Below are 22,803 nucleotides of genomic sequence, written 5' to 3'. Positions count from 1 at the left end.
AACATTTATTGGCTAATTCTGTCTTTAAGGCTAGACCCCTTACTAAATGCGAAGGATTTTTAAAAAATTAAATCTGGGTCATTGGGGCAGAGTATTAGTATTTGTGCTTTAATTTTTAAACAACAACAACTTTTTGTTATGTTTCATTAGAAGGTCTTCAACTTATCTGGGAGAAGAACTCACAACTGAAAATAGATGAATATAAGGGGAAAGACTTTTGGGGGTCTAAGCCCTATAAATCAACCTCATTTTATGGAATGGAATATTCCTTAAAAAGTTATGTACAGGTAATACCATACAGCTTTGCAGCTTTCTGATAAGCTATCAAATAACCCATGCTATAGGATTGTTAGCATAGCTGTGGTAGCAGGGGGCAATTTTCCCACTTAATGGTGGGAATGCTCTTTGGCATCCACATTTTCGGCTGATGATTCTGAAATTATTATTATTTTATTTAAATGCCCCATTTAAGCCTCCCCACAACTTGGTCTTTTGAATTTGTGGGGTGATAAAAAAAAATCTTTTCCACTGAAAAGAACATCTTACATGGATGTAGACTGCAGCAATAACTTATTTGGCTCAGAAGTCAAAGATGCTTCAAGACTCTCGTCGTGGTATAAGAATATGTGGACTCTTGACTATTGCTGAGAAAATAACTCACATATTACGTGTTTCTAAGAGTAGGGAAGACCCAGAACGTTCCTATACCATTTGGTGAGATTGCATTTCTTACGTGGCAAATTCAGATATACAAAGCTCTCTCCCCCCACCAAATTGCAAAATTTGGCTTTCACCGTGTGTTTTGCAGCTCGCATCTTTCCACAATATCTGCTCTGTACTTATTTGGAAAACATGGCTTCTGTACTGCTCTGCTCCTACGTTTTGCAATTTTGGTTGTGCTTTGGTTGTTTTTCATAAATAAAAACTTTTAGAAAGAAAGAAAGAAAGAAAGAAAGAAAGAAAGAAAGAAAGAAAGAAAGAAAGAAAGAAAGAAACCAGTGGGGTTTAAAATCTCGATGCTTTAGGCGTGAAAGAACTTTCAGGCTTCGTTTAGAATTTCTGCATTGATGGAAAGCCACCGAGGTCATTTAAAGTGAATGCTGGCGGATCATGAGGAAGAGGTCATCACAGTAGGCGACCTCTCTTTGCCGCCGCAAGCACCCTTCTTCTCCGGTAAGGGCGGAATAAAATTTGATGCAAGGGGATGAAGTGGGAGGAGAAGAGGAGCTCGCTGATTTGAATAAAAGACGGCGGTTGGAGGGGGGCGAGGGTCTGTTTCTCCGGCTCGCTTTGCAAGGCAGAGCCAGTGAGCGCGTTGCTTCAGCACCACCAGGCGCGGACAGCTCCCCGTGGGGCTCTCTTGATCCAGCCTGGACGATGCTGCGGATCAAAGGGACGAGCCCAGAGCCCAGGAAGGCTATTGAATCTTCTCTGAAACATCTATCGGAAAGACAAGGGGGGCAGAGAGGGGAGCAGCCACCACACTGTTAATAAACCGCGTCTTCGCAGCAGCTCCAGACTGATCTACAGAAGACACTTAACCGCCTGCCGAAAAGCCACTTGTGGCTCTCCTTCTACTTCAAGGGAATTTAAAGTGTTCCTTCGCGGAGAAGCAAGCGCCAGCAGCCTAAAGGCAGGAGGAAAAGGTTTGGGAAATTTACTTTTTTATTTTTATAACTTATTTTCCCCTAGCGTGACTCTGTGCGCAAAAATCTCAGCCCTGAGCTTAGACTGAGGATCGAGATAAGTGTCCGGGATTCATTAAAGCGGCAAGTGAATGGTGAGCAACGTGGCAGGGCTGGGTGCGTGTGACTATCGCTGAAGACCACAGAAGTTCAGAGAGCAAACAAATGTGAGTGCCCTGAATTCTCCCGGGGCTCTCTGGGGCATTTAGCTATTCTCTCTTCATTCTTTCAAGTTGCCTGTTTCAAGTTCCTTGGAGTCACCTATTTGGGAGCAGGGGAGAGGGGTTCAAACACATCTCTCTCTCCCAAAATCCCTCAATAGTAACAATAACAATAATAGATGACAATTATTAATTGTGCTTACGTCACATGCCTTATCTAGTTGTAATCTCCTATAGGGTAGGCTAGTATTCTCCATATTGCAGACTGAGACGTTTCTGGGTTAAAGAGTATGTTGCCTAAGGCCACCTGCTGAGTTAATAGCAGAGGTGAAATCTGAATCATGGACTGTCAGATCTGTAGTGAAATAACGGATTGTGTGGGTGGGAATTGCCAAGCATCTTATTAGAACAGAAGCTAATTGCCCTGTTCTCACCACTGGTTTGCCAATGTTATTATTCCCCATACTGTAGTTGTTTTTGTGGGGGGTTAATGAGGCTGGTGAGTGTGTGGCTTGACAACAGCCACCTAGTGAGTTCACGGAAGAGGAAAGATTAGAGTCTGGCACCTCTTGAATGTAGCTAAAGACACACACCACCCTTTTAAATGAGGTGCCAGAATTCACCGTGAACACCTTCCTTGTTCTCTTAAGAGTGTCAACGGAAGAGGTGCCAGAGGTCAACCTGAGAGGTGCCAGAACTGAGTTCCAGTGAGTTCTGGCTGAAAAAAGCCCTGCATATATGTGAGCTTTGAGTGTGCTTTAAAGGTATGGCGTGTACATGCAGCCTCAGCCTCTGAGCCACTGCCCCTCTTGTTTTTGTACAAGCTACTATGCTACACCAGCATGAAGTATTTTGAATCCTCCAAGCATTGGCATAGTGGGGGGGGGCAGGGGGGCCGTTGCCCTGGGCACACAGAACCAGGCGCCCCCTGTGGAGATCCCTACTGCATGCCCTCTGCCCACCCGTTGGTGGCGAGGGCTGGGGAGTGGAGGGTGAAGAGCTGCACCACACCTTACACTTTCCCTCCACAGAAAACACTGCCCTGCAGGAGGAAAGTGCCTATTGTCATGTTGTGTCTTGCTACTAAGCAGCTGTGTCTTGCATGCTAAGCAGCTGGAATTGGCCAAACCTCATGTGGGTTACCTGCCTTCTCTTATAGCTGAAGTGCTTTCTCTATAGAAAAAGTGCACTGGGAAAAGTCGTGATGTTAATTAACATTCTACAGATCCTGATAGGTTTTGTGCCCTCTTTTGTCATGCTGCCGGCACACTACCTTTTGAAATGAGAAGGGCAATTACCCAGCTGCTTTCTATCGTCAGGTGACAAAGAGTGTGTGTGAATGACATGAGGCTGCCTTGGGTCTCCCTAGCAGTGAATCAGAAGGGAAAGAGATATGCTCCAGTCCAGGATCTATTAACAGACAGCACAATCTTTATTGCAAGTGCCCTTGAAATGGTCAAGCAACGTGGTAAGAATACAAAGTTGGTTTTACTGATGGAAGGCTGAGTGAACTCTGTAAGTAAAATGTTTGCAGGTTGCTGTGCACACCACCTGGAAGAGAATCCTGATGAACCAGGCTGGGAAGCAGAAACAAGGTGGTCCATCTTCTTGTTGGCAAATCATCATTTTTTTTCTTTTCTGCAATCACACCCACCTGAAATCTGAGGGGGTTTAAAATCAGGGCAAAACACTATTTTATCACATTTATGTTTATTTTATCTATTACATTTATACCTAACCTTTCCTGCCAAAGGAGCCCAAGGCAACATTGGTGTCATGTTTGAAGCATTCATCTTAGTCAGTACCTTAAGAGGATTTGTGTAGTTTGGTTAGATTCCTGCAGACGCAAGAGTAATCCTTGCATTTATGGCCATGCAAGCAACTTCAACTGTGAGCAAATAATTAATGGAACTCAGGGCCACTTTGATAGTCACACAATTCCTGCACAGAAAGTACTTCCAAGTAGGAATAACTATGAAACATATTTGTAGATATTAGCATGTGATAGTCCTATCTTGGTATATAGATATAGATTGTTTGTCTGCTACGCAGCTATGACTTCCAATACATACACATTTTTAAAGCCCTCACATGTCAGATTATAGTGCATGTGCCGTTTGGGTGTTAGTTCCTATGTACAGTATCTTCCATGCAGTGCCAGATTTATGTATAAGCTAAACAAGCTATAGCTTAGGGCCCCATTCTCTTGGGGGCCCCCCAAAAAAATTAAAGGAAAAAACACCTGGATGTACATTTCCAAAATATAAGATAAAAAACAAATAAAATAAAACCTACATACAGCAATAGTGTTTTGTGTTGCGTAGGCTCCTGTGATGTAAGTGATCCGCCTGCTAGCCTGCTCCCTAAAATATCACTGCTCCCTGCCCCGCCTGCTAGCCTGCTCCCTAAAATATCACTGGTTTGCTCATTTCTATATATAGGGTGCCTACATAAAATATGTATTTTATGATAATATATATATTTTGTTATGTGCAAATGGCTTTAGATACCTATTAAGTTCATAAATTACCATATAGCATATATTCAACACAAAAAACAGTGACAATTTGTTGTTGACAAAGGACAGCTGGACATATAAAGGGCACCATTACCTTCAGTAGCTTAGGGCCTCATCAAACCTAAATCTGGCCCTGCTTCCATGCATAAGTTGAATATAACACATAAAGCAAATCTGCTTTGATTCCTTGTGCATTTTGCAGCACACAGGACAACAGAAATAATAGCAACACACATTTTATTGATCCTACGTAAGCAGATACCAGGACAACTCCCTGCAAAAACCCTTTCCCATTCAAACACAGGAGCTAACACACTCATGTTTCTGCTTGACTGAGGGAAGGAAAAGAAATGAACTAAACTGCTTACAGGAGGAGGCATGCTCCTTATAGTGTTTCCACACCAGATATCCAAAAGCATCTCACATTGATGTACTGATTGTTGCTGATGTGGAATGTGAGAACATCACTGATGCTGGATGGAACACGGAAGTAAAACTGCACATTTAAGCCAGTAGAGATGTTAGATTGGGTTTTGCTTACATTAGCATGTGGTCAACACAAATGTAGGACTTACCCATGGAAAATACAATCCCAAGCATTCTTTCTAGAAAGTAAGTCCTATTGAACTCAGCAGGAGCTTCTTCTGAGTGAACATGCTTAGGATTGCACTGTAAACTCTTGTCATCCTCATTCAGTCAATCTGCTCAGAATTCACTACTGAACAGGACCAGTCTGGATGTAGGAAACAGCAAAGAATGTTAAGAAAATGTATTGCAGTGAAGAAAACAAAGGTTTGATTTCTTGCTCACATGCGTGGAAAATCTCTCCTTCCCACAACATGTGTGCTTATTTGCCATGCTCATGCTCTTCCCTCATAGACGTCCTCCCCACATTTCACCAATCCCTCACCCTTTATTGGAACTGTTTCCATGTGAAATTCCTTTCACAAGCCCCTATTACAATCAGCCCCTCTTCTGCTTCACTTTGCAGAATTGGTCTGCTCCCCTTCCAGTGTTGTACTCACCACCCCCAGAGTGCTGATATCAGGAGTGGGATGGGGGAAAGATTCGGAAGGAGCCGACAAGCAGATCTATTATGGGATTCATGTTATTCCTGGCTATGTAAAGAAGCCACTGCTTATTAGAGTGCCTATTAAAAACCATTCACACATTTCTAACTTTTCCCCAGATGGAAAACATCATAATGCATAATGTTTAGGGAAGCTTTTAATGTTTGATGTATTAATTGTATTTTAATATTTGGTTGGAAGCCGCCCAGAGTGGCTGGGGAAGCCCAGCCAGATGGGCGGGGTATAAATAAATTATTATTATTATTATTATTATTATTATTATTATTATTATTATTATTTGGCATAGACTGGGAGTTTTCTTCCCCAGCAAAGCTTTGGATAGTGAATACAACTCACTATTCCTTGCGAAAAGAATCAGTTCCCCAATGCTTTTCTTTCAGTGGACATTTTGCTCCTCCTTGTGGCAAGATATGGAATACTCCAAATTATCCATTGGCAGATCCTCAGCTTTGTTTCATATTGTACCTTTTTGGCAGAGAGCTACTAATCCGAGTTGTAGTCAGTCCCTGGAGTCCAGTCACACACAGAGAAATGATGCAAATGGATTTAGGATGAAAACCTCACTGCTGTTTTCTCCAGGCAATTTGTTTTTTCCTGTTTTGCTTACACCTACCCGTTGCTGGTTCGCCAGAAGCAGCTTAGTCATGCTGGCCACATGACCCGGAAGCTGTCTGCAGACAAATGCCGGCTCCCTTGGCCTATAGAGCGAGATGAGCACACAACGCCAGAGTTGTCCGCGACTGGACCTAACGGTCAGGGGTACCTTTACCTTTACCCACCAAGAAAGGACATAGGTGGCACTGTGGTCCAAACCACAGAGCCTAGGGCTTGCCGATCAGAAGGTCGGCAGTTCGAATCTCCGCAACGGGGTGAGCTCCCGTTGTTCGGTCCCAGCTCCTACCAACCAAGCAGTTTGAAAGCACATCAAAGTGCAAGTAGATAAATAGGTACTGCTCCGGTGGGAAGATAAACGGTGTTTCCGTGCACTGCTCTGGTTTGCCAGAAGCGGCTTAGTCATGTTGGCCACATGACCTGGAAGCTGTCTGCGGACAAACGCCGGCTCCCTCGGCCTATAGAGCGAGATGAGCGCCGCAATCCCAGAGTCATCCACGACTGGACCTAATAGTCAGGGGTACCTTTACCTTTACCTTTACCCACCAAAAAAGCATTCTGGCATTCATCATGTGGAATCTAAAACCTGAATTTTACAAGCTATTATTCAAAGAGTAACTAGTCACACAGGGATGTGTGTGTGTGTGTGTGTGATGGCTTTATTTACACAATAATTCTCTCCCCCACCCCCATAAACGTACATGGTGGTTCTTCATTTGTGGTGCTAGATCCTTATTTTGGCTCTATAGGTGTTTCCGCTGTGAGGATTCTCATTCAGTTCATAATATTTTGTTGGTGGGAAATGTTATTCTTGAATCAACTGCTGTTGGGATTGCTGTGTCCCCTCCCCCTTTAATCCATTGGTTATGCTGAAGGCTGTGCTTTCCAAATTCTCAGTGTGACATAATAATAGTAATAATAATAATAATAATAATAATAATAATAATAATAATAATATATTTATGTCCCACCCATGTGGCTGGATTTCCCCAGCCCCTCTGGGCTGCTTCCAACCAAATATTAAAAACAATACAGCATCAAACATTAAAAACTTCCCTAAACAGGACCGCCTCCCAATAGACTCCCAGATCGCTTAGAAGATAGTTTTGCTCAAGAAGAGGGAAAATGCCGCTGCCTGTGAGGAAAAGAACAAGATACCTTCCACCCATCCCTATTCCCCACACAGGAGCCAACCACAGTGGCCATCAGATCTTTCTTCAAAACTGGTAATGGGATAGTGTACTCCACCAATCCTGAAGGCAGTAGAGTAGTTTAGGGATGTTGGGAAATAACTGGTGAATACCAATAAATCCTGAAGTCCTTTGTGTGTGAGAAACTACTAAACAAAACAGCAGACTGCCTGAATTCCAAAAGTGTGGGGTTGACTCACTCTCTAGCCAAAAGAACCTCCAGCAGAGTTTAAAACTGAAATACATGCAGCATTTGCAAAGCACGGGAAATATAGGTTGCTAGATCTTTAAATATCCCAGTGTTAAGCACTCACAATGTGTTCCCCCACCTTTACCCCTCTGATATTGAATAGACTATGCATTGTTCAATCTGGATAACCCTCTTGTGTCATGCAGGGCTTGACAGGTTTGGAGACTAAGCTCATCATCTGACTATGCCCTATTCAGGCATATCCAACTCCCAACAGATTGTGATCTTCTCCCAGTATAAAAAAACTGGCAGTGATTTACCCATTGTCATTGAAGGGAGGAGGAGCATGCGTGGGGTGGGTGCATTGCCCAGAGTTGTGGGGGGAGAATTGCACAGAGTTTTTTTGCTTTTCCCCTGTAACTTTTTGTACATAAGGATCACGCGATCTACCAGGATCAGCCGGGGATCTACCTGTAGATCATGATCTAATGGTTGGATGTCCCTGCCCTGTCTGAATGAAAAGCAAATGCTGGGATTGGACCCTGGTGGTGAGTGGGACAATTGCACAATGCCACCACAGCTTCTTTTTTTAAATTTTAAGCTTGTGACCATGCCTTTGATGAAGAGAAAACATGGACCACTTATAAACGCCATCTCCAACCACTTGAAAGATTCCACCAACAGTGTCTCTGAAAAAAATTACACATCACTTGGGAAGACAGGCAAACTAATGCCAGTGTAATGGAAGAAGCAAAGATTGCTAGTGTCAAAGCAATGATTCTTCAACACCAACTTCGTTGGACTGGTCATGTTGCTCGGATGCCTGATTATTGTCTTCCAAAGCAACTGTGTACTCTATTCCGAACTTAAAAATGAAAAGCGTAATGCTGGTGGTCAACAAAAAAGGCTTAAAGACTCTCTCAAGGCAAATTCCAGAAAATGTAGTATAAAGACTGACAATTGGGAAACACTGGCCTGCGAGTACTCCAACTGGAGAACAGCCTTTACCAAAGGTATCACAGACTTTGAAGATGCTCAGACACAGGACGAAAGGGAAAGACATGCTAAGAGGAAGGCACATTTGGCAAACCTTCACCAAGATCAACTCCTGCCTATGTCTTCACTGTGGAAGGACGTGTGGCTCCAGAATTGGCCTCCACAATCACTTATGGACTCACTTTTAAGACCATGTTCATGGAAGACAATCTTACTCAGCTACGAGTGATCGTCAAGGAGGAGGAAGCAATCCATATTCCTGGTTGTTGTTGTTGTTTTACTATACATAGAAACTGGATCTAAACTTAACTAACCCTCCAATTTCCATACAACAGCCATTCTATAAGTATAGGTTGCAGATAAATCTTGCAGATAAATCTTCAATTTCAGCAGCTCACCTTAAGAGTATGGGCATTTTGCCAATTTCATAGGGATGTTAACTGCAAATTTACTTGCAATCTCTGGTGAATGGAAGACAAAGAACAATTTTTCATAGAAATTAAAAATGCTAGAAGATTTTCAGTGTCAAAACAACAACTTCCTTTTTTTTCCAGAGAAGGGAAATAAAATCTAAACCACTCTGAAAAAGCACCAAGAGGTTTGAGAGAGAAAGAGAAGAGAGGAGTTGCCATCAATCAGAGTGTAATTGAATCTGAGGTTCAGCATAAGCTGTTTTCAATGTAACTGCTGTAAAATGAGGCAATTATAAAGCTGACAATTATAAAGTGGAGGATCTTACCTACACCATATGCTCATGTCTGGTCTCCGGCATATCAGCGAAGCCGGCAGAGGAACATTGTAAAACCAGAGTGAGCTAGACCATGTGCACAGCTGGGTAACTTCACTGAATGAAGGGCCAGGTGTCATTGGAGATAGGAGTGTCTACCTTTTCCAAGGATATTCCATCAGAGATGTTGTGGAAGTAACTGCCAGCTATAGATTGCAGCAGTGATGATACAGCTGCACAGGACATCTGTATCACTTACCTTGTAGTGGTCTCAGAAGTTCAATGGCTGGTTTCCTCTCCTTCCTATTCAAAGGAGACATAGGCCTATCTAATCACAGATGCTACCGGGGTTGGTGGTGTAGCGTGGTTTGCTGACGCCCAGGGGCATGTGCGTACACCAGGGGGGTGGGGCATGGAAGGTGAAAGGAGCCTGCCGTGCTAGCTCAGCCCTCGCCGCTGATGCCTCCGGAATGGCACCAGCCGCAAGCTGCTTTGCGAGGCTGGGATCTGATCTGAACGATTCGCCGGGAGAATTGTTCAGATCAGATCTCAGCCTTGCAAAGCGACACAGGGCTGACAGGGCGGCATGAGCAGCTCTCCTGAGAAAAATGGGCCTGGGGCCATCACCCCACAGCCCCACCCCCATGCTGGGGTAATTTGTCATGACACTTCCAATCTGGCCAGCAATGCCAGTGCTAGGAATCAGCACCCTGCTTTCACCATCACTCCAAAGCACACCATTTGTGTATCCCCTTCCCTGTCCCTGGGCCCTAACAATGAATGCTATCACCCCCAATTTCTATGTTACTGGTTGTGTGGTATAGCACCAATCTTGAAGTGGTAAAATGTGCTATGTGTGGAGAGACGGAGGGAGGGCAGGTTTATTTGTCCATGTGTGATTGTTTCTTAGACAAGATGTAAATGGAAATTACAACACAATCTCAAAATGCACTGATTTTTATTTGCAGTTTAAAATTGAATATAGTGAAAGAGACATTTAAAGCTGGCTGTGAATATTGTCCCCCTATTGAAATAGCTGCTCCTAACTAGAGATTATTAGATAGTCCTTCCGCAGGATAAAACTCTGTCAGGATAAGCTGGTTTACATTTCCTCCTGGTTTTTGACCTCAAGCCTTTGTACAATTTATATCCTGCTAATTGCCAAATCCAATTAACACCAAAATGAAAAGGTGCCAGAGCTCCAAAGGTGAGGCCATACAATCTGTCACCCATTTCTACACAGCAGGCTACCCTAGATCATTATGGATGGAGCCCCTATTGAGTAAAGACATACATAAAAACGTGTGCTGAATAATGTTATAAAAGGAGAAATCATACTGAAGACAGAAGTGGCCAACTGAGCGAATGATAGATCTCTTGATGTACTTTGCAGAGCTTCAGAAGAACTTTGCTGAACTTTGGGTTCAATCCCTGGAAACTCCAGGTGGAGCTAGGAAATACTCTTGCTTGAGACACCGGAAGGTCTAGGTAGACAATGCTGGAATAGAGGAACCAATGGGCTGACTCAGTGGAAGGCAGGCGAATGCCTTATGTTCCCAACTGATAGTAATATTTTGAAAGTGTATCAACAGGAATGTATTATTCACCAGGTGTGGGAAACTGTGGATATATAACCCCCTTCCCTTATAGTTCTGGTATATTGGTGTCCCAACTCCTAAACCACTCAAGGAAATGGTTTTGCCTGGTGCAAGGATCACCCGTAAACAAAATATAGAAGCTCTCCCAATGCTACTCTCTAGATTTGGTCTGGAAAATAGGATTGGAACCACTGCAATACAGTGTCCCTGAGTCCTGTTCCCCAGAGCTGGTCGAAGAGGAGACCACAAGCAATGGCTATCAAATGTCAAGGAGAGATCAAGAAGGAGGAGCAAGGTCATACACACACACACCCGTCCCACTATCTGCAAAGGTCATCTATCAAGGCAACCAAGGTTGACTCAGATCCATGGCCAGGCCTGATAGGAATGGATCTAAATAATCTGTGTCCTCCAAGAATGCTTGCAGCTGCCCCGCCATAGCCCTCTTCACTACCTTCCCCCCAAAGCAACTGCCCAATAGTTGTCCCAATCCAAAGTGTCCCATGCAGTGCTTGGCCTACACTTCTGTTATGTACGGAGCTGAATCCTAGAACAATAGGATTCAGAATGCAGCAGTCTGACTGGTCTGCAGAAGCCACCCAATCCAGCTCCACGTGGAAGTGAATCAGCGACCTGATTGGCCTGCAGGAGCAGCCAATCAGGCTCATGGATGAAGTGAATCAGCAACCTGATTGGCCTACAGGAGCAGCCCGGAATTAGCCAATCACACGGGGCCCATTGTGTAAATAATGTGTATATATAGCTAGACGTTTGGGGGGAAATTTCATTTATTGCTACTACGAGCTGAATAAAGAGCATGAAATTCACACTTGACTCCGAGTATATTTCAATTTCTATAGCCTGACTGGCAGCATTGCGCACCCCTGCCCCAGGGTTTCCTTTGGGGGGTCAGCACTCGGCCTGTTGTTATAATAAGGTGGGCAGTGGACCACACTTCAACCCCAGTGGCAGAAATTAAACACTAACTTCTGTTACAAATAGCACAAACACCCTTACCTGTAACCAGATGATACACAGATCAAGCAACAATTGCAGTACACACACACACACACACACACACACACACACACACACACACACTGACTTGGGAGAGCAGACCAGGCAAGTACTAGGATGGTGCAAAGGCAGCCCCTCCTTGTTTCTCTGTGAGTCTGCTCTGTACCCATAATGGTGTACTGATTGTAGTTGAAATAAGGGAAGGGGGGGGGGAGAGAATAAGCAATACAGTTAAATGGGATGAGGATGATGTATATGCCTTTATTTTACATATTGCAGAGTTCATTTTATATCGGATGTCAGTAGAATAGTTGTAACTAACTGGAAATGGAAGGTTGTCATTGGGGAGAAGCAGCCTTTGTAAATTCAGTCTAATTCTTGTTAAATCCATACAAGTGACACTATTGACATTGCTGGTGTCATTTGTTTATGTGCACACAGGCCATCATGTATGAATGCACACTTAATGAAGACCAAGGGGTTAAGACAAAGGCTTCATACGAAAAGCTGAGTATTAAGAAAGGGTTTGACCTGGCGGGGAGGGGGAGAGGGAAGGAGGGAGGGAGGGAGAGTGAGAGGGGGGGAGGTGCTATGCTGAGAAGGGGATTTCAGGCACATGCATCAGCAAGTGGAATGAGCAGGGGGGTTTTTTGGAGAGCAAGAGACTTTCAGGATATGGGAGAAGAAGGCAGAATGGAATTGGCTGAAGAGAGGTTTTAAAAGCTAGACAGGGGGGTTGTGCTGCAGCAACATGATGGCTAATTACAGAGCATCTGAACGTGGTACAGAAGACATGGAGAAATTGGGAACACAGGTCAGGTAGTTCTTCAGCAGTGTTCGAAACTCCCGTTGTTCTAGGCGCATTTTGCAACAGGGAATTTCATTAGTGTGAGCAGTTTCTGAGCTCTGGGCACGGTACTGCACCTAAGATTTCAGAATAAAACTGCAGAGTGGAAGGAAACGAGGACCTTTTTCTGCCTTCCCACTTCCAGCTACTCTCTGAAGACTGTAGAAGATACCCTCTTAAGAATATTAGGGGAGCGGGCAGGGGAAGGACCGGACCATGTGAAAAATGAACATAATATTTTAGCTGCAGTTCATTCATTTTCTGCTTTGTATTATTGTTATATAAAAAAGTGGGCCTAGACGTTCCGTTGTTGTGCCCATAACCTAGGTTTAAGGTGACATTTTAGCTCCTAGCTTTCATATCTCAGTTTCTAACACTGCCCTTCAGCAATATCTTGAAACCAGTACTTCTTGAATTTAATACATTTGTACCCTGCACCTTCAACTCCCAAGAGTTCCTAAGGTGACAAATAATATGAATCCAGTAGTAGATAGGTAGCCGTGTTGGTCTGCCATAGTCAAAATAAAAAAATTCCTTCCAGTAGCACCTTAAAGACCAACTAAGTTAGTTCTTGGTATGAGCTTTCGTGTGCATGCACACTTCTTCAGATACACAGAAGAAGAAGTGTATCTGAAGAAGTGTGCATGCACACGAAAGCTCATACCAAGAACTAACTTAGTTGGTCTTTAAGGTGCTACTGGAAGGAATTTTTTTAAATAATATGAATACGTAACATAACTATCACACACACACACACACAGAGAGAGAGAGAGAGAGAGAGAGAGAGAGAGAGAGAGAGAGAGAGAGAGCGCTAGCACCCGCAAAATGCATCAAACACAGCAACAACAGCTGAGTTCAACTGTTTAAAAAGGGAGAAGTTCAAGTGGAATAGAAGCCTGGGGAAACTAAAATACCCTTGACTGGTGGCTAAATTGCATCACAGTAGGCACCATGTGAACTTCCTTTAAAAAAGACACGCTGATCAAGGACGGCAGGGGGTGGTGGGACTAATGAAGAAAGCTCTTTCCAGCCAACACTTTTCTTGCCTCAAGAGATTCTATGTCATCAGTGGACATCAGCCACTGAATGAAAATGCTCTTTGCATTAGCCTATGTTCATTTCTTCTTATTCTCCTAGTTGTAAACTATGCACGACCATGACATAGCCGAAGAGCATGGCAAATAAAAGACCAGGGTCATGTTCTGAATAGCAGAAAGGAGATTAAAGTCCTAAGAGTGGATGGACCGGAGATGCTACAATGCAATGCTGTGAATGCTCAGATAAGGAAGGACACGGGATAAGCGCTCTTAAAGAACTACTGGAGCTGGCAAACAGTATCTGCAAGCTGCTGCAAAGATAAAATGACACAAGGCTTTACAAATAAGACGTGAAAGGGTGCCACTTTCTAATTTGCCATCATGGGAGTAATCCTGCAATTTAGTGTTTATTTTTAAAAGACCAGCTGTGATGCCCATCACCGTTCAAACATAAAATACAAAACAAGTCTCAACCTGAAATTGATTTGCAACACAGGATTAGCCATTGGAGATGGTAGGCGGGAGAAAGAAGATGAGGAGAGACAGAAGTTAAGGACACTTTTACAGTTGCAAATAAGAATTCCCGAAGGACTCCATAGCTTTGGAAGAAAAAGTGCTTAAGGTAAAGATGCCTGAGGAGCAGGGAATAAACTTAGAAGAGGCGCAATGAAATGTGATCTGCTCAGGATTTCTAAGGGATGTACTATGAAGAGTGGGAGGTGCTAAGGGTGATAGAAGACGAAGGCTAAGATGGGCAAGGATTTTAAAGATAGGGACTGGAAGTTTAGGCATGGCATTCACATCCCTTTGCCACATGCTGCTACAGTCTTCCCAAACTTGGTGTTATACAGATGTTTTGCGTGCTCTGATGGGAGTTTTACTCCAGAATGTCTGGGGGGCACCAGGCTGAGGAAGGCTGCTCTATCTATACCTTTACCTACAACTTATCCTCATCTCCCAGTGATATTTAACATACTGGGAACTGTGGGGAGAAGAATTCTGTGTGCAGATTGGCCCTGAATGTAACAGTCCCCCACATCTCATAAATTCCCCCTCCCACCTAACTGTCTTTTCTATCTTATTGCAGAAGCATCGTCACAAGGGAAAACTAACATGGCAGTGGACAACCAACTCCTCAACGACTCCTGCTCCAATAGCTCAACTCCCGTTTTCACTGGCCTGGACCTTCTCTTTGAACTGAAGCCACTCTTCATTCCTCTCTACGCCATCCTGGTGACGGTGGCCTGCACAGGGAATTTTCTCCTCCTCCTCCTCATTGGTACCACAAAAAAGTTGCACTGCACCACCAATTTCCTCATTGGGAACTTGGCAGCCGCCGATCTGATCATGTGCATTTTCTGTGTCCCGCTGACTGCCTCGTACGCGTTTGAGATTCGTGGGTGGCTCTTTGGGATGTTCATGTGCTACTTTGTCACCCTCATGCAAGTGGCCACTGTGTTTGTGTCCGTCCTCTCCCTCACTGCTATTGCCGTGGACCGGTATATTGTCGTCGCTTACCCCATTCGCAAAAGGGTCAGATGCAAGTCCTGTGCCTACATTGTGGCCTTCATTTGGTTGCTCTCCATCGTGGTCTCAGTCCCCACATCCATGCACACCCATTACCTGGATCTCAACAGCATTGGCCACGACATGATCATCTGTGAAGAATTCTGGAAGCACCACAAGACCGAGAGGTGGCTGTACTCTTGCTTGATGCTCCTCTTGTCCTACATGCTCCCGCTCTCTGCTGTCTCCATCTCCTACTGCGCCATTACTTATCGCCTCCGGAACAGGAGCGTCCCAGGGGCTGCCTACCACGGCCAAGAGAAATGGACTAAAAAGAAGCAAAAGACTTTCCGGATCCTCGTCATCTCAGTCATGTGCTTTGCTTGTTGCTGGCTCCCTCTTCAGGTGGTTAATCTGATCATAGATATAGATGAGGAGTTTGTCGTTCTAGACAAGAGATATGTCAATGTCATTCAAGTGTCCTGTCATGTGGTCGCCATGAGTTCTGCGTGCTTCAATCCATTCATCTATGCCTCCCTCCACAACAAGTTCCGACTCCACATTAGCAACTACTTTCATCAAAGGAAGAGGTCAAGTACCATGTGCCGCAAGGCTTCCCGGCTGAATACCTGCTCCACTTTGGCAGATCATCCTGTGGGCCACAGTGAAAAAATAGCACTGCAAGAGAAGTTTCCTTTTAGCTCAAACCCAGCAGCCCTACAAATATAAAAAGAGCCGATCTGCCATCAAGGCCAAGGGTGTATGGAGCACCTTTGCTCTCAGCTTGTATAATGTGTGGTCCATAGCAGCTGGTGTGGTGGACCCCTGAAACTGGCATCCATTCAACTTACCTGGATGATGTTGGGGATGCACAGGCACAGCAGAGCTCCTGCTATTGGGTTTGCCCTGCCCTGCCCTCTCTTCCTCCCTGCCCCAGCCCAGCCCTGTAATCCAGGTAAGCTGTAATGATGCTGGTGCTGAACGGACAGCTCCTTGGCTCTGCAGTCCCATCAGCCTCTACTACTGTGTGCATACCTGCCCTGTAGTCTGTACAGCCTGTAAAGGGGGCAGTGGCGGTTATTGGCTGGTTTTTTTTTTTGTTTTCTGTTATGTATTCTGTGTTCTCGTTTTGTATTTTCATGTTGTGAACTGCCCTGTGAAGGGCGGTATACAAATTTAATAAATAAATAGATAAAGATAAGGAAGAGCCCTCCATTAAAAAAAGGTTCCAGATCTGTTAAAATGGCCTTACTGGGAGTGGAGGACGCATTGCAAAACCAGCAGATGTGGTTTCTGGCTGAAGAAGTGGAGTCAGCTAATCTGAGAAATGCGGCTGTTATATATGTTCATTCAGAATCAACATCTGAACATATCATTGGCAGAAGACACACTACTTTTTGTACTTGCAAAGTGGACCAGTGCATTTGGTAAAAGCTGACCCAATGTTGTCAGGGCTATAGGGTCAAATTTATAGAAATTGCTTGCTTTGAACTCCAGTTTTCCCCCTCGTACTTTGTCACACCAGAGTTGAACAGATGTGGATGTATATATTGCATTTCCATGCAGAACATTCAAAATGTTGCTTGTAATTATAATTCATGCATTACATCCAAGTTATTTTTCATGAGTAAGTGAACTAAATGGGAATAATTAAGTCACACTGTGCTAGTGTCTTATTGTGCCAGTTTTAAAAGTAAGATAATTATTGTGACAATGTGATATGCATGTCAGAAACTGAAATAAAGTTGGATAAGGGAAAATACACTGTAACGAGCAGCCAATTAGATATTTAGGCCATAGCACCAATGTATTTGCACCATTAACTCCTATTCAAGAGCTAGGAAATTCCACAAACTCCAATATTCTCCCAGCACCTTTAAAAACTTTTATTCTAAATTATGGCTTTGCTGGAATTGTTTCTAAGTCCAAATAGCATGTACAAAAATACCTTCTCAGAAATGGAAATTCTATTTTAAAATTACTGTTATTGTTGCTATAGCTTTGTGGTTAAAGTTCTGCAAGTGTATACGTAGATTGGCAATAAAAGGAAAGATCTAAGTGTAAAATGATGCAGAAATGCCCCCCCACTCAAACTTCACATATATAATGATCCAGTCTGAACTGGCAGTGACTAACTGGGAAATATATATTTGGTCAATGGATAGCTCAGTGAGGAGGTCAGATCTGGCAAGTAGCAGCTGCGGAAAAAACAACTTCTGTTCCTGGTACTACCAGGGGAGAGACTGAAAAGAAAACTGCCAATATTGTAATGTCCATATAGATAACTGTGGCAAAGCCACATTTGGAATACTGCTTTCAATTCTGATCTCCACACCCCCAAAAGGATATTGTAGAGCTGGGAAAGTTGCAGAAAAGAGCAACTGGCATGACTGGGTGAGGGCAGAATTTCTGCAGCACTTCCTTATAAGAAAGAGCTACAGTGGTACCTTGGGTTAAGAACTTAATTCGTTCCGGAGGTCCGTTCTTAACCTGAAACTGTTCTTAACCTGAAGCACCACTTTAGCTAATGGGGCCTCCTGCTGCTGCCAAGCTGCCGGAGCATGATTTCTGTTCTCACCCTGAAGCAAAGTTCTTAACCCAAGGTACTATTTCTGGGTTAGCAGAGTATGTAACCTGAAGCGTATGTAACCTGAAGCGTATGTAACCCGAGGTACCACTGTACAATGTTTGACTTACTTATGATTAATCATGCCTAGGATTGGGTTACAGAACTTGCAATCTTCATGCTTGTAAATATACAGCTAAAGTGAAGCATTTTTATATCCAGTACTTTTTTCTGGGGGTGTGCAGCGGTGCGCATATCCCTAAACATTTTGTGAATCTAACGGGAGAAGAAGCTAATGATTAAAAAAAAAATAGTTTCTTCTCTTGCACGGTGAATCATCAGTTCTGTTGCTACCCCCAATGGCAGCCTCTTTTCCTGTCACCGTGTTTCCTAAGTCTCAGACAGAATGTACTCCTAAACACATTTTAAGAAAAAAAAGAGCACTGCTTATATCTCTTCCACTAGCCTCAGTAGAGTTTTAAGATTCTTCGGTGAGTGTTTAGCATTTTGCCCCCCCCCCCCCCGCAACACTAAGGCCTATTTAACAGGAGCACATCAAAGACAAAGTGTTCACATCATCCTATGCACACTTACCTGGGAGTAATCCTACTGAGCAAGTGGGATTTACTTCTGAATAAACATACACAGAATTGGCAGCATGTTGTTTTCTCCTGCAGCTTGATAAAAGGTATGTGGTTATTTTTTTAGCAAAGTCCATATCTGTTTTTGTAAGCTGGCCACATATTGAAACGACCTCTCCTAGTAACAGCTCAATAAAATCCATTTCAAGGGGATTAGATATAAGCAGGTGCCTATTGATTTATTTCATATAAAGGGGATGGCTAGGTAAGATTTGCAGCCCCCAGATACTCTGTGCCAGCAGCAAAATCTCAATCACCACAGAAATCCCTTGAGCTGCGCTAAGTATTTCACATGCAGCCGAGCACTCTTCATGAGTGAGACCAGAAACTATTTAGCTGTAACAAGCACAGTGCACTGCAACACGTGGGAGAGCTTAGTGTTGTCTAATAATGCTTTAGTAAAGAGTGTATTTCTCTATGAAGACGTTATACCAAAATGAACTTTTGACATGGATGCTGAGAGCATTGCTGCCAGCTGCCAGGCTCTCTACAGCTTGGTGTTGCATCTGTCTGTCTCATGAGATCATGGAGGCATGCGCCTTTAGGGGTGAAGTCACACAGTGGAAATCATTGACAAATCCGGCTATATCCTCACGGTATAAAAGTCCCTGTAATTTAGTTATTGCAGAACAAAATAGCACATATGTTTTGGGTCTCTAAGGAATAGGAAGATTCTGATCACTTCTATTCAGAGTTTTGGTTTCAGATTTACAGTTATCTCACGCCTTGTGCCGTCTCTAGAAATATGACTGTCATGATTTTAGCTCAGGTGTTATTACCGTATGTAATACGTTTAGGTTCCAGATGCCCTGCCTTTAGTCTGTTGTATTCTTGAATTTTTGCTACTGTTTACTTATCTCTGTGGCTCCATAATAACTTGAAAACAAATAAAAATAAACGTTTTAAAAGGTAAAGGTTGCGTCAATGTCGGTCACGTATAACAAGTTGCAGCTGGTGGCTTGTGAAAAGAAATGTATTGTAGGAAGGTTATGATTTACTTTATGCTGAATGGAAGAAACTGTATCCAGCTATTGTCCTGTCAGAATTATGCTGTGCATAATTCATAGAGAGCAACACATTTTTATATTCAATGTTTGTTTGTTTGTTTAGTCATTTAGTTGTGTCCGACTCTTCGTGACCCCATGGACCAGAGCACACCAGGCACTCCTGTCTTCCACTGCCTCCCACAGTTTGGTCAGACTCATGCTGGTAGCTTTGAGAACACTGTCCAACCATCTTACCCTCTGTCGTCCCCTTCTCCTTGTGCCCTCCATCTTTCCCAACATCAAGGTCTTTTCCAGGGAGTCTTCTCCTCTCATGAGGTGGCCAAAGTATTGGAGCCTCAGCTTCAGGATCTGTCCTTCCAGTGAGCACTCAGGGCTGATTTCCTTCAGAATGGATAGGTTTGATCTTCTTGCAGTCCATGGGACTCTCAAGAGTCTCCTCCAACACCATAATTCAAAAGCATCAATTCTTCGGCGATCAGCCTTCTTTATGGTCCAGCTCTCACTTCCATACGTCACTACTGGGAAAACCAAAGCTTTAACTATATGGACCTTTGTTGGCAAGGTGATGTCTCTGCTTTTAAAGATATATATACAGATGTATAAAAGCCATGTGTGTGCATGTGCAATTTTTTTTAAAGAAGTAGGAACATTCTCACATCATCCAACCTCCCACCCTAATATGAAGTGCTACTTTACTTTTGCAGTTATTTCTTTTGCTACCTCTTGTCAACCAAGTTGCTTTTAAGAAATGCAGTCCAACACAGAGTACAGCCACCAGCAACTTCACTTTTCTTCTGGGACGTTTATCTCTACTACTACACTGTTGGAAGGGTTTTCAAGGGAAAATGTGTCTAGGTAAGACCAGTATGCATTAAGCAGATCATACGGAAAGTCCACCAAACCTCAAGCTTTACAAATCATGCATACTCAAAAACTTGGATGGTTTGTCCGGAAGAGTGCTCTAAAAATAAAAGTAGTCCAATAAAATTCCCTGGACTTTTAGAATGTAAATCTGAAAATGGCAGAGTATGTTTATTTCCTAGCTGTATCAAACATACTGAAAATCCCTCCCCAATCCAACTTGCGGCAGGGAAAACCCTCATCTCTGCAACTAATGAGCTATATTTGAAACTAACTGAAATGAACATTCTTCATCTCAAAACGATCAAAAACCCTCAGAGGGTATTAGACGAAAAACAAAACAAAACAAAACCCTAGGATATTGGGGGGGGGGGGCTCTTTGTAGACTTATCATGGTTACCAAAGGAAAATACCATGTAATTTTCTGCTTTCCTATTCTAAATATCTGGGTCAAATGTTAATTTTGCTGGACTATGTAACTACACACGCGCGCACACACACACACACACACACACACACACAGATCTTGTTTTATTATAGAGTCAACAATGAACAGTAAAATCAAATAATGACAATTTTGCCAATAAGCACAATATAGTACTGTTATGATTATTATTATTTTTTGCGGGGTTGGGGGAAGTCCCTTCTAACCCCTGGATCCAGCTTATGTTAAATAATCCAGGCTAGCTTTCTGCTGAGGCAATTGCCTGGGTGATGGGCCATTAGGGGGAACAAAGGAAAGGGGCTCTGTGTGAGCTGGTAAATGGGTGGGGCCCCTCCCCCAACTTGCAGAAAATTATAAGGACAAAGCCAGAGTTAAGAGTTGCAGTGTTGTGAGCTAGAAGCAAAGCAGCAAGCTGGAAAGAGAGAGACACAGAGCGATGATTGATTTCTGTTTGAATCCAAGGCTGCGGCTATGGGAGAAGTAAGACCCAATTGGGGTGTTAATGCTGTAAACCCCTCCATTGTAGGCTCAGGTTGTAAAGGTCAAGGAGAAGAAGAAGAAGAAGAAGAAGAAGAAGAGGAGGAGGAGGAGGAGGAGGAGGAGGAGGAGTTTGGATTTGATATCCTGCTTTATCATTACCCGAAGGAGTCTCAAGGCGGCTCACATTCTCCTTTCCCTTCCTCCCCCACAACAAACACTCTGTGAGGTGAGTGGGGCTGAGAGACTTCAGAGAAGTGTGACTGGCCCAAGGTCTCCCAGCAGCTGCATGTGGAGGAGCGGAGATGCGAACCCGGTTCCCCAGATTATGAGTCCACCGCTCTAAACCCTACACCACACTGGCTCTCCAGTGTGGGTAAAGGGTAAAGGGACCCCTGAACGTTAGATCCAGTCGTGGCTGACTCTGGGTTTGCTGTGCTCATCTCTCTTTATTGGCCGAGGGAGCCGGCGTACAGCTTCTGGTTCTTGCCAGCATGACTAAGCTGCTTCTGGCGAACCAGAGCAGCGCACGGAAACACCGTTTACCTTCCCGCCGGAGAGGCACCTATTTATCTACTTGCACTTTTCAAACTGCTAGGTTGGCAAGAACAGGGACCGAGCAACGGGAGCTCACCCCGTTGTGGGGATCTGAACCACCGACCTTCTGATCGGCAAGCCGATATATATGTAAATAAGTCATATATCCTCAAGACACCACAGTCTCTGCTGTGCTTCATTCCCAAAGGAAACACCAACCCTGGGTAAGTTCCTGGAACCCCCGGGGATCTCACACTGCTCAGAGATTGAGGAGGCCTGCAAGAGTAGCAGTATTAAGCTGCAGAGAAAAGAATGCACTCCACCAAGTGGTAGAAACAGAAAGTGCAGGGAAAACGTAGAATTCAGACCCAATATGCCACACGGGTGGCGCTGTGGGTTAAACCACAAAGTCTAGGGCTTGCCGATCAGTAGGTTGGTGGTTCGAATCCCCACGACGGGGTGAGCTCCCATTGCCCAGTCTCAGCTCCTGCCAACCTAGCAGTTCAAAAGCACCCTCAAAAAGTGCAAGTAGAGAAATAGGTACTGCTCCGGCGGGAAGGTAAACGGCGTTTCCGTGCACTGCTCTGGTTCGCCAGAAGTGGCTCAGTCATGCTGGCCACATGACCCGGAAGCTGTACGCTGGCTCCCTTGGCCAGTAAAGCAAGATGAGCGGCGCAACCCCAGAGTCGTTCGTGACTGGACCTAATAGTCAGGGGTCCCTTTACCTTTATGCTACACTCATTTCCATGTTGGTTAGATAGAGTTGCCCTCTGTTTTATTGCAACTGCTGGAATGAGTTAATGAACAGAAGGGTGCCTGGGCCACTTGTGCCTCTCGGTCAGCTGCTCTCCTCAGTTAAGACTGCTGGCGCTGGTTTGCCCCAAACATAACAGGTCACAGATCTGGTATGGGAGAAAAGAGACTTTCTCATCATGAAGGAGAGAAGACAGAAGAGTTGAAGTGATCTTGTGCAGAATGCTTCAGTCTGGGGGGTTGCTAAGCTTCCCTATGGGCTGCAGTCACTGTTGCACCCAGGAGTGGAAGCTTAGAGCTACCCTAGATCCTCCTTAGAAGAAGAAGAAGAAGAGTTTGGA

The 22,803-nt window shown here is 44.0% G+C and overlaps 1 protein-coding gene across 4 annotated transcripts; it reads left to right on the top strand.

Moving 5' to 3' along the window:
- The first annotated feature begins 1,291 nt into the window (after nucleotides 1–1,291).
- Nucleotides 1,292–19,240, top strand: LOC310705568 (prolactin-releasing peptide receptor-like). Of its 4 annotated transcripts, XM_083500191.1 has the most exons (3): nucleotides 1,292–1,646; nucleotides 3,381–3,441; nucleotides 14,757–19,240. In XM_083500191.1, exons 2-3 carry the CDS (start codon nucleotides 3,414–3,416, stop codon nucleotides 15,902–15,904), a joined length of 1,176 nt encoding a protein of 391 aa, XP_083356317.1. In that variant the 5' UTR covers nucleotides 1,292–1,646; nucleotides 3,381–3,413; the 3' UTR covers nucleotides 15,905–19,240. The 4 variants fall into 4 exon arrangements, with proteins under 4 accessions (XP_083356317.1, XP_083356320.1, XP_083356319.1 ...); XM_083500194.1 differs by lacking the exon at nucleotides 3,381–3,441 and having other exon boundaries at nucleotides 14,772–19,240; XM_083500193.1 differs by lacking the exon at nucleotides 3,381–3,441.
- Nucleotides 19,241–22,803: the final 3,563 nt, after the last annotated feature.

This window comes from Podarcis liolepis, assembly GCF_965112155.1.
Source record: "Podarcis liolepis genome assembly, chromosome: 1".
In the NCBI taxonomy this organism is placed as follows: domain Eukaryota; kingdom Metazoa; phylum Chordata; class Lepidosauria; order Squamata; family Lacertidae; genus Podarcis; species Podarcis liolepis.
This window is presented reverse-complemented; position numbering and strand designations above follow the sequence as displayed.

What these genes read in the sequence shown, in the direction of transcription:
- LOC310705568 (XM_083500191.1), top strand. Translation starts at nt 3,414, where the DNA reads ATGAACCAGGCTGGGAAGCAGAAACAAG. An exon ending in GGCTGGGAAGCAGAAACAAG is followed by an intron (nt 3,442 to 14,756) that starts GTGGTCCATCTT and finishes ATCTTATTGCAG; the next exon opens with AAGCATCGTCACAAGGGAAA.